The 12,211-nt window shown below is 37.8% G+C and overlaps 1 protein-coding gene across 1 annotated transcript in view; it reads left to right on the forward strand.

The window, feature by feature from the left end:
* Syne1 (spectrin repeat containing nuclear envelope protein 1) overlaps positions 1–12,211 on the forward strand; it is a 421,786-nt gene that overhangs the window by 82,903 nt on the left and 326,672 nt on the right. Inside the window, exons 3-4 of the mRNA XM_076858120.2 lie at positions 5,141–5,236; positions 10,118–10,201. Of these exons, the coding sequence (XP_076714235.2) occupies positions 5,141–5,236; positions 10,118–10,201 (180 nt within the window). The remainder of the gene's footprint in view (positions 1–5,140; positions 5,237–10,117; positions 10,202–12,211) is intronic.

Genomic DNA, 12,211 nt, shown 5'->3' on the forward strand with positions numbered 1-12,211 from the left:
TAGACAGTCAGCTAATTTTTCTTTGTTCTCCTTCCCCTATTCAATCAGCTACTAAATTTGAGTGAATAAATATCTTAGCCATAGAAATATCTACTAAATATTAGAATTCATGTATGTAGTTTATATGACTTTTGCCTTCTTTCCCTATGCAACAGCATTGTTATACTTTTTATTTATTTATTTATTGTACTGATTCTTGAACCCAGGGACATTCTATCACATTCCAGCCCTTTTGTTTGTTTTTAAAATTTGAAAGAGGGTCTCACTAAGTTGCAGAGACTGGCCTTGAACTTGTGATCCTTCTGCCTCAGACTCCTGAGTAACTGTGATTAGAGGTATGCAATACCATGTCTGGCTCATTTTATTCATGATTTTTCAATGTGAACATTTCTTAAGTTTTCATTTCATGCCAATAGTTATTTCTGAAATCTTTTTTCATCAAATAATTCTCCTAACCTCTTAGGGAATGTAATTATTCTTCAGGGCATACAACTAACATGTAGGATAACACATATGGCCATCCTTTCACAAATAAAATTATAAAAGCAGGTGGCAGATAGGGGCTAAATATATGTTGGTGCTTACAGACCAGTGAATAGACACATAAGGTATGCACACACACGCAAGCACAAACACACAGGAGGAAAGAATATTTCCCCAAAGACAGGAAGCTGTCAGAAAAAATGTCTAAGATACCTGTGGCTTCAGATTTCACAAAGTTCAAGGAGAAATCTCCTTGAAGTCCTCAGAGAACACGTGTGAGTTCTGTTATGTGTCATCAGGGGGCTGCTGTAGTAAGAATGAAAGGGGAGGGGAAATAGAGAACATGGAGCTGTGAGGTCTGTTCCGGTCACAGATGAACCACAAGGGACTCGCCTGCAGCACCAGCCCTCAGAGGCAGAGGCCTGCAGCCTTGAGTTTGTAAGGTTTTTGGGGTCACCTAGTCATTTTAGAGCAAAATGCATGGTTTAGACATGATTTGATGAAAGCTTCTGGAAGGGCGGCACTGAAGGGAAGTTCTTCTCTTGTCTCTCTGTCTTCCTCTGCCCTCACGGGGACAGGAGGCCAATCCTGGAATGACGTCAAGCCCAGCATGAATAGATGATAGTTCCACCTGCTAAGTATGATTGCTATGGCCGTGGGGGTGGAAATTCTCCAAATATCTCCAAAACTTATCACAGTTTTACAATGATTTAAAAAAAGAAGAAGGAGGAGGAGGAGGAGGAGGAGGAGGAGGAGGAGGAGGAGGAGGAGGAGGAGGAGGAGGAGGAGGAGATAATTATGATCTTGTAAAGTGCTCAACTGTTTGCTATCCAGTGCTTGAAAGCAATAAGAACAAAATCATACTGTCCTTATTTTCCATTAAGCTGGGCTTCAATCAATTATCTTCATTTCTATCTTTTTTTTGGTCTCTAGCCCTATGACCTTCATTCAACCAAAGCAGTCATATTGATACAGTATTTTGTATGTGACAGGAGACAAAGTTAGCTGGAAGATTTTCTATTACAATGTTGTTCCAAAGAATAGAGATAAACTAATCACGACAAGAAAAAGCTCCCCAATTGTTCATGCAGTATGTATAAACAATGCCTCAGGCAAAGTGGCATTGCCCAAGCACCTGCTACATATTAGACAATGTGTAGGAGAGGGCACTTACCTGGAAGGAGGGACTCAAGTGTCCTGTCTATGCAGGCAAACTTCTGTGAAGAGCAAAGGACTTAGGATGGAATTGGCCCCAGCTCCAGTACCTAGCCAGCTCCTGTGAAGGAGGCAGTCTTGTCATAGGCAGAGGCCTGTGGGCCACTGACCTGTCTAGCTGTAACTGCTGATCTGAAGGCCAGTTCAGCCAGCACTATGGAGCATGTGTTCTTCAAAGTGGAAGAGATCTGTGCATGTTTAGTGGCATGGATACATGCATTCAATCACATTTTTGGGGGGTGTCAGATTTCTTTGAATATTTATTATTTCAAGGAAATTTCCTGTTTTTAAAATTCCTTTATATATATAAAAATATTATGTGAAAAACTTAAATTGCAATATTTACTGCATATATCATAAATTTATGAACTTTTCCCTCATTGTTTTATTTCATTTAAACTATATGGAAACTTTGAATGATAGATTATATTTGTAATGACTGTCTATGGTCATTGTGATAATTTTGATTCTTATTGCACCAAAGAGTTTTCATTGTAACGGCTCCTTTTGTTCTAGATAACTTTTATTTATATGCTTGGGCTATAAAATCACTCTCACATTTTTGCTCTATAAGTAAGAAGCAGTGTGAGGGGTGGGATCCAAGAGGGAATGATTGAAAATGAAAACTGTTATTTTTGAACATGTATTTCGCAGCATGAGAACAAAATGTGTTCAGCTGTTCATTTTATAAAGAGAGAAAAATACTTTTAAAATTAGAATTATACCACTCAGAGTCTTTAATTCATGCAGTCAAATGAGAAATATAAATGCTCCATATGTAGAGAAGAAAGTCAATTTCAACCAAACGTGGTGTTTAAATAGCTCTCCATAGAGCATATTTATTTAAAGAAAGGAATACAGTTGATGGTCAGCAGTCAAGCATTAAAGTCTGTGACTAGATTTAACAAGAATCAGACAAGAATGGAGCTGGAACTCAGAATGATGAAAGTGTTCCAATTCAGTGAGATGTCTGTGAGCCCCTCCCATCTACTGACCATCAACCTTAGCATCACCACCTCTTTGCTTCCTCTGAGCCAGGCTCTAATTCCTGGTTCCATGAACTCCAGCGTTGACTTTGAATGACTTTCTTAAAAAAAAAATGAAAGACTCTCATGAATTAAACATGGGAGTTGGCTTATTTCTCCAGCAGAGGTGATGGGTCTGCTCTGATCAGCCTGTACTTTTGTACTTATGCTCCTTTGGGTTTTGTGCTGTCTCAAGAGAAGTTTTGCTAGATGTGCAAACAAAACACACCAGCCTCCTGACCTCAGGAGTATCAATGAGCCTGTGACCTTGGCAGCCCCAATAGCACTATCACAGCAGGTCACTGAGCTAAGAGTCGCCTTGGTGGGAATGTCCCACAGAAGGCCTTCATCTTGTTAAGCCCCAGTAAGTGGTGAGGTTGGTCCAGTTTGTCTAGGATGCCCCCTGCTGTCCTTCAGGTCGGCTTTAATCTTTCTTACAGGCTGATGGTGACTGCTTTTCTTTCCCTTTTCTTATACCATCCCATCCTGTAAAATATCTCTTTCTACAGAGCAGTCAGTATTCATGTTAAAGCCCAAGCATTAAATCTTGAGGTTTTGGAATGTTGAGTTTTATCTCCACTGGATGGTTTTTCTTCTTGCAGTTATCAGAAGGTAGTGGGCAGTTACCTTCAAAATAAAGAATTAAAGAGCCTGGTGCATTTCAAAAAAAAAAAAAAGAAAAAGGCATTAGTGTTTATAGAGATTTCTCCTACAAGATCCCTCAAAAGAGCAGGAATGGAACCACAATATGACCCAGTTATCCCACTCCTTGATATTTATACTTAAGAACTAAAATCAGTGTACTATAGGAATGCAGGCACATTAATATTTATAGCAGCACAATTCACAATAGCCAAGTTATGGAACCAGTCCAGATACCCATCAACAGATGAATGGATAAAGAAAATATGGTATATGTACATCATGAATGTTTTAGTCCACTTTTTTTTGTCACTATGACTGAAAGACCTGAAAGGACAATGTAGACGAGGAAAAGTTTATTTTGGCTCTCAGTTTCAGAGGTCTTAATCCATAGATGGCCGACTCCATTGCTCTGAGCCCAAGGTAAAGCAGAACGTCATGGCAGAGGGCATAGTGGAATAAAACAGCTCAGGATATGGCAACAAGGAAGCAGAGAAATCTCTGCTCACCAGGGACAAAATATATACCCCAAACGCATGCCCCAGTGTCCCACCTCCTTCAGCCATACCTTACTTGCCTACAGCTACCACCAAATTTACCATATCAGTGGACTACTCCACTTATCAGTTTACAGCTCTCATAATCTAATCATTTCATCTTGAATGTTCTTGTATCATCTCACACATCAGGTTTTGGAGGACACCTCAAACCTAAACCATAAATAGCAATGAAGTTTTAGCCAACCATAAACAAAAGTAAAATCTTGTAATTTGTGGGTAAATAGATAGAATAGGAGATCATTTATAATTCAGGCTCAGAAAGTTGAGGATTAAAATATTTTCTCTCTTATGTGGAAGCTAGAAAAAAAGGGGGGATGACGTGTGGGAGATCAGTGGAGTGGAGGAGGAGGCTTGAGGAGGAGGGGAAGAACAAGAAAGGAATGGAGTTGACTAAACTATGCTAGGTACAGATGTGAATGTACCTTTACAAATTCCAGCATTTTGTGTATTTTGAAGTATTAATTTGTAAAAATAACATATAACCAGGTACAGTGGTAAATGCCTGTGATCCCAGTGATTTAGGAGGCTGAGGCGGGAAGATCATAAGTTTGAGGCCAGCTTGGGCAATTTAGTGAGCCTCAAAATAAAAATTTAATAGATCTGAGGGTGTAAAGCACATCTGGGTTCAATCCCCAGTACAATAGATAGTTAGATAGATAAATAGATAGATAGATAGATAGAGGAAGGCCAGTAGAAGAGTGGAGATATAGGTGGGGAAGAAGGGCACAGTGTTGGGAGTCGCCCCAGCTCCAAAGACTAACTTCCCCATCCCCCGAGAAGAGCCGTCCAATGGTGAGCCTTGCTGGCTCACATGATCCTTACTCACCAATCAGACTAGCCCTGCTGGCTCACATGATCCTTACCCACCAATCAGACTAGCCCTGCTGATTCACATGATCCTTACCCACCAATCAAAAAGCACCCCATCCCAACTGTCAAACCGTTCAACCATTAAACTGTCATAATTGTAAAACCACCCCCGGCTCTATAAATATGCAGAGCTGTTCCTCAATAAACGGGCATTTTCTCCGATGACAAGCCTTGTTCGTTCTTTCACATGGAGTTGCTGGGGACTGAATAGGGCAAATGATATTCCATGCATGGATGATTATGTCAAAATAAACTTGACTATTGTGTATAGCTAGGATGCACTAATAAAAACATAATTTCTTTTCTCCTACAAATTTCACCATGAGCAGCATTTTGATTTTACAGCGGAAGCCCCCTATGGTGGTGGATGATCTTTTTGAAGACATGAAAGATGGTGTCAAACTGCTTGCTCTCCTAGAGGTCCTGTCTGGTCAGAAACTGGTAAGATTTTTGTTGTTATTGTCTTTTTTTTTTTTTTTAACCAAACTTGTCAATTAGTTTTATTTGGAATTTGGGGATTGCAGGGTTGAAAGAGTAGCGGGTCCTGCCCACAAGAGAGAAAGTTCTCTTTTGTAAATGATAAGATACTGGAAACCCTGGTTTATTGGTCATTTCTAGGAGCAAGCAATAAATTTCTTTTCGATCTTGCAAATTCCCAATGGACTGAAAACATATTAGTAATGATAACTTGAGAAGTAGGAATAAAGAACAGAATAAAGAATAAAGAACCTTAGAATCATAGACATGGCTAACTATTGCATCTGCATGGTATCAGGAAGATTTGCTGCACGTTAATATCCACTTCACTTAAATGTTTGCTTTTCATTGGGAAAGATTGTTAGTCCATCTTTATGTATTTATACAGTTGTTTGTTGAAAATTGAGCTTGAAAGTAATGTGGCATTTTTCATACTCTTGTTAACATCCTCCATCATCAATCATTTGTAACAAGAACAGCATGTTCACAGTCATTTTTTTAATATGCCACAGAACAAACAGAGTGAAAAACAACATTGGCAGTAAGCTATAAATTATATTTTTCAGGACATTATTTAATAATAAAATATTTATTTTTCTTGCATATGTCTTTTCAGAGTAGAAGAACAGTAAGTAGTTTATTAACATAAATTATTTATAAATTAAGGTTTACTGTAATTGGTAAAAGGAGTTCAGGAAGTATTGTTCAGAATGATCTATAACACACTGAACCAAAGATCAGAAATTGGCAGTACTTTTTTTTCTTTATCTCTCATATCTTGGCAATCATTATTACTTGGATAATTAGACTTTTAAGAGTGTTTTTGACTGAACATAACTTTCCAGGTAATTTTGTGTAGGGAGTCAGTCATCAAAATAACTTAAGAGTATTTGTTGAAAAATGCAAATCGGTACGGTTTTGGGGTCCACCATTCATGTAACTGGTTTCTCACAGTAGCAGATGCATTTGGTGAACTGGTCTCCTCTGAGCTCGTCTTTGATTTCAGCTATGTCAGTAGTGGACATTTCCCCAAACACTTTGACAGCGTCTCACCTCAAGTGCTAGTAGCATCTCTCTGGATTCCTGCCTGAGGGCTTTTATCAAAGCCACAAGTTGACAAGGCTTTCCTGAAGTATAAGAGAGTTAACAGTCCCACAGGATCCTCAACCAACGGACATAGGAGTCTGTGAATAAAGGTTCAGCTTTGAATTTTTATGAGGGGCAATTTTTAGACATGTCTCAGAATTCTCCACAGGCCCTCCAGTGGGACTGAGCTCCAGTTACCCACAGAGGTAAATTCCAGTAACACTCCTTGTATTGACTTTCCCTGCTTTCCATCTCAATCTTCATACATCCACACCATGTTACTAGGAAAGAGCTTGCTAAGTCCCTATCACAAGCTCTGCTTTGGGATGAACCATACAGAACATATATGAATAGACAATTTGGAATATAGACATATTCATGAGCACAACAAATCAAATAAGCACCAGGGTATAAGAGCTATTAGACTGAAATATTGATTATCTTAAATACCTGGCCATCTTCCAAATCTCCTGAATTCAGCTATTTATTTGAAGGTTGAAAGAGCCTTGATATGAGTATTCAAGAAGTATATCTGTCATAGTTTCAAAAATAATTCTGCCAATGTACTTTCCCAACAGTCTATAGAAATCTTGATGGACATTTAAGTGCCAAGCTAGATTATTTTAGAAAAAGTGTATATATTTGACCAGACAATCTTACTTCTGTTTAAATGTCCTACACATTCAGACATAGTTAGAACTGTGGAATCCTAAATCTGGAGAGGTTTTCTGAATGAAACTCAGCATTCTTGTTTAACAGGGAGGGAAACTGAGACATAAAAGGGCAATTTCCAGTGTAATCTTTACTATTTATTTATACAGAGCCCTTCAATAGTTTGTGTTCTGAAATTATAAATATGCTTCAGCAGTGGTGATTTTGATTTAAATTTTATACATGTGAACATTATGGTTCAGGAGCACACAGAGAAGAAGCATTGTATAAAGAAATGAGCATACTGGGCAATCTTTTAGGGTTTTTGAAGGGAGAATGTGAGCAAGTGCATTTCCTCAGGAGTGTTCACATGGTCAGGAACTCTATAGCCACCCAAGGGGCAGAACCATTGTAAACGCCATAGTTAACCCCAGAGTGCACATAGCCCCTGACTCTGGGTGTGACCATGATAATCCAGAAAATGTGGCCAAAGGAATTAGCATCCTCTTCACTGCCCCCATCCCAGGGCGAGTGCAATCTCAATATCTTAGTGCCCTTTAATAGCCTTTTGCGACTCCCTTGTCTATGATTTTATCTAAAATCTTAGGGGGTTTTAAATTTTAAAATTATTATTCTTGTATTTCTCCACATACTTGGAATGCTAATTGTGAAGCATTCATTCTTTAATGAACTAATGATTATGCCTTTATTCACATGTAAACCACGGACTTTAATTTAATTTTGCCTGTGAGATATTTTTAAGAATGTGAAATTTTTTGATAGAAATTGCTATCAAAAAAATAGGAACCATAGAATCAAATGAACAGATTAAGGACCACAGACAAATTCTCCTTTTTATTTATTTTTTTCCTATTTTGGTGATTCCCGAAGTGTTTTTAGAAAGCCTCTAATACCTTGCACTCAAGAGAAGTCTAATAATTCACTTCAGAGTGCTCAATGGGCACTTTTAGGAACTTGTGAGCCTCCAAAGCTCCTTTACGTTCACCAGGTAACTATTAGTCATCAACCACTTATGTAAATAGATAGCAAAAATACTAGAAAGAAAAAAGAAAAAGTTGGATCCTTATTCCATGGCCCACAAAAAGAATTACATCTATGTGAATTAAGGACCTAATGGCAAAACACTTAAATATTTTAGCAGAAAATACAGGCAACTATCTTAGACACTGGGAAAGGAAAAAAAGTCATTCAATAAGACAAAAAAAATATGGCTATATTTAACCATGTTAAATAAGAACATTTAAAAAATCAATCACCTTGAAAAGAAGTGATTATACTTGTCCACAGCATTGAAAATTTATGTTATGAAAGGCTTAGAAATATAATATAAACAATACATAAAATATAGTTTTAAAACAAGAAGGGTACAAATGACCCACAGGAAACCTGGGCAAGAGATGGGAAAAGGCATTTTACAAATTAAACACACATTGCCAACTATCAGAGGAAGAGATGTGCACAGAATCGCTGACTAGAAAAATGCAAATGAAGATCACATGGAAAGCAGTACATACACTTCACATTCATTCCATTCAAAAATATGTTTTAAATATATGTCAAAATAAAGTGTTGGAGAGAGTATGAATCAACAGTGTCACTGGACGAGAGTGAGAAATAGTGGAATTGTTTTGGAAAAATTTAAAATTATTTTGCAAAAGATAAAAGTTGTGCTCCCTCTGACCTGATGGTTCTCCTCCAAGTATTATACATCCAAGACAAACTATGCTTGCACAAAAGGTGGTAAGTACAGGAATTATCCATCAGCATAGATTATTATAGCCTATATAATATAATATTATGGAAATAACCCAGGTTCACCTCAGAGGGAGAACATATACAGGGCACATTATCACTGTCAAAATGCATGAAGTATGGATGAATCTCAGCAATATAATGTTACACAGAAAAGTAAATTTCCAAGGATTAACACAGTGCTGATCTATGTAATGTTTAAAAATCAAGGAAATGTTCATTAAGGATGCATCTGAATGAACTGGATCTATAAAAAAAAAAGAGAAATTTTAGGACTGGATTTAATGTGGTGGTTGTCTTGGGGAGAGAAAGAACAAGAGGATAGGGATAGAAGGATGTGATGATGTGGACTGATGTGGTTTTTTCTCACTGAATTGTGTGTCTTGGCTTTCTTTTAGTTGGCAGATTAATGGGTATTTATTTGCCTTGCAAAAATAAACTAAATAAGTGGGCTGGGCATATGGACAGATAAAAAACTAAGTCATGTATAACAGTTTCCCAGTGAAGAATAAATAAAAGTTTAAGAAGTGTATCTTCTACTTTAATATTTCTTTAAAAAACATCATTACATTATTACCCAATACACTAGTAATTGAAATGAAAAGATACTCCATTTTGAATTTTAATGGGAAATTATTTAGAGCTCTAAGGTGTCAAAAAAGAGAACAGTTTGCAAGTTTTCAGCCTAAGAGAGACTTCTTTGCCTCTGTGAAACTGGTATTGGCTGTGAATGTAAAGAAGGCAACAATATCAACTTCACTGAATTTATTTTGACTTTTCAAATTAATGGTGTGGCTCAGAGAAAGCGACCTTAGCACAGATGACAGAATATCCAGGTGCCCAAACACAATGTTGTGTATAACATCTTCATTCTCACAATCCTGTATTTAAACCTTGGCTTGGCTTCATGTGTTTTTGGTCAATCAAATCAAGAGATGTCAGCACTATTGTCAGTATCCTTGCAGATCCCTATGACTGTAAAAAAAAAAAAAAAAAGTGGTGAGTGACAAAGAGTATGTTTCTTGTAAATATTTCCTGACCTGTAGGAACACCCATCTCCATAGACAGCATGGAACTTCATGAGTTTCTGCTTTCAGGCACGAAGAAGCCCCAAAGGCAGCATTTACAGAGAAACTGGGAACAAATGTCTTTATAAAGCGGGTGCTTCAGGGTGCAGAGGGACAGTGCTCCTTGGCATATTTGCTCACAGTTGAAGAAGTTGAATAATGTCAGTTGCTTTTGAATAGCTGAATAGCCTTCAAGTATAATTTTCATCCATTTAGGTTTTTTTAAATGTGTGCTCTTTTTTGGTCCCTGTTCTTTCCCGTTTCACAGCCTTGTGAACAAGGACGTCGAATGAAGCGAATCCATGCGGTGGCAAACATCGGCACTGCACTCAAGTTTCTGGAAGGAAGAAAGGTAGGAAATGATAGAGAACACTGGAAGAAGGAGGCATGGGCAAAAGAATGCTTCCAGAAGTAGCCAGGGCTTCAAAGCACTGCCAGTTATCTATGCAGCAAGGACACATGGTATTATTATAAAATAATTTTGGATTTATAGTAAAGTTGCAAAACAGGGTTTCACATCTACTTTTCACTCAAATTCCTCTGAAGTTAAGAACTTATACAACCATAGTACTATTATCAAAATGAGGAAACTAAAATGTTGTGATACTGTTAATGAAAGCACAGATGTTAGTCTAATTCCATCAAATTCCTCCCCGTTGCCTTGCTTCTGCCCCAGGACTCAATCCAGAATCACACAGGGCACTCGATCATCTCTTTATTCTATGAAGAGTCCTCATTCTTTTCTTGTCTTTCCTAACCTCTGATATTTTTGATATCGTCGATCGGTTATTTGAATATAATGTCTCAATTTGAGTTTGTATGTTTTCTCATGATTAGATTGAAGCCATACATTGTTGGCAAGAATACCAAGGAAGTGATGTTGTATTCTTCCAGCATGTCATGTTAGTGAGCATAGAATTCTGAAATGCCATTGCTGGTGAGGCAAACCTTGATCACTGGATATATAATGTAATGCCAAGACTATAAAGAACTGAAGTCATTCAGCTCACAGTTCTGCAGGCTGGGGAGTCCGAGAGCATGGTGCAGACACCTGTTCGGCATCTGGTGAGGGCCTTCTTGCTGCATTACAACATGGCAGAGACAGAAACTTGAGTAAGCATGGGTCAACTCAGCTTCCTTTTCCTATAAAGCCCCCAGACCCATCAGGGCCACCCATCCCACCCTAATGGGCTTATCTGATCCTAATCACCCCCCAAAGGCTGCCTCACCAATGCCATGACATAAACTTGAGGATTAAGTTTCTAACACATGATATTTGAAGGCTGCATTCAGATCATAGCAGGTAGTGTCTGCCATGACTTCCATGATGTCATTACTGTTTTTTCTCTTACACTTGATGAATAACTTAGAGGAGATCATTGAGACTGCTAAATCTTGGCTTCTCCTCCTAATTTTTATTCACTGATTTTTGCATCAATTTCTTTCAATAATTATTTCTATACTCTTTGCCTACTGGTGATTTTGTGTTTCCCTCATTCTATCTACACTTATTGAAATTGTTCTGTAGGAAAAAAGATGTTCTTCCTTCTTTACTCTATTTATTGACTTGTTCGACTACTTATTTCTTTCAGCATGGACTCATGTAAATTTGTTTTATTCATACTTATAATCAAATATTGTTATTATTATTTCGTTGCTCAAATTGTTCCAGCTTTGGCCATTGAGAGCTCTTTGGCTGGCTTCTTCAAGAACAAGGAAGTGCTTAAAATGTTTCTGGTAACTACAGGTGATTCAGGCTTATATGTTCCCGCCGCAGTCCTAGAGTCAATCACTTCTCTAAGGAGGCTTTGTTCCTGTTACTGGTGAACGGTGTTCATAAACCTAGATCTAGGGTTTGCTCATTGCTACTGAGGTGATGTTGCTTCTAGACTTTCCCAGCAGATAGGTCCAAAAGTACGTATGCTTACTCATTTCTGTATATACACAGGTGCTCTCCCCCCTACCTATCTGTATGCATACATATATGTACATATATATGTATGGCTTCTCCTGTGTGTGTGTTTGTATGCATATGTAAAAAACCAAAACATTAGTTCAAAATGATACATCTGATTCCAGCCTAATTCCATAAGGCTCATTCTAGCCTCACATGCTTATTTATTTCTGTTTTCTCCAATCATGAGAGCACTGGCTCTCATACACAATATATTTGCTTATTTTTTGTAACCCTGCTATATGCATAAAATAGTTTTGGAATTGCTAGTTCATATTCTTGTCAGAAACAGGTTTACTAACTGGAAATCAGTACTTATTATAGTTCCTTTTCCCTTTAGCATTATATTACCCAGTCAGAAGACTATTTTCCAAATGTACTTTAGTTATTTCTAGTCTTCCACATCCC

Source organism: Callospermophilus lateralis, chromosome 6, assembly GCF_048772815.1.
Source record: "Callospermophilus lateralis isolate mCalLat2 chromosome 6, mCalLat2.hap1, whole genome shotgun sequence".
Lineage (NCBI taxonomy): Eukaryota > Metazoa > Chordata > Mammalia > Rodentia > Sciuridae > Callospermophilus > Callospermophilus lateralis.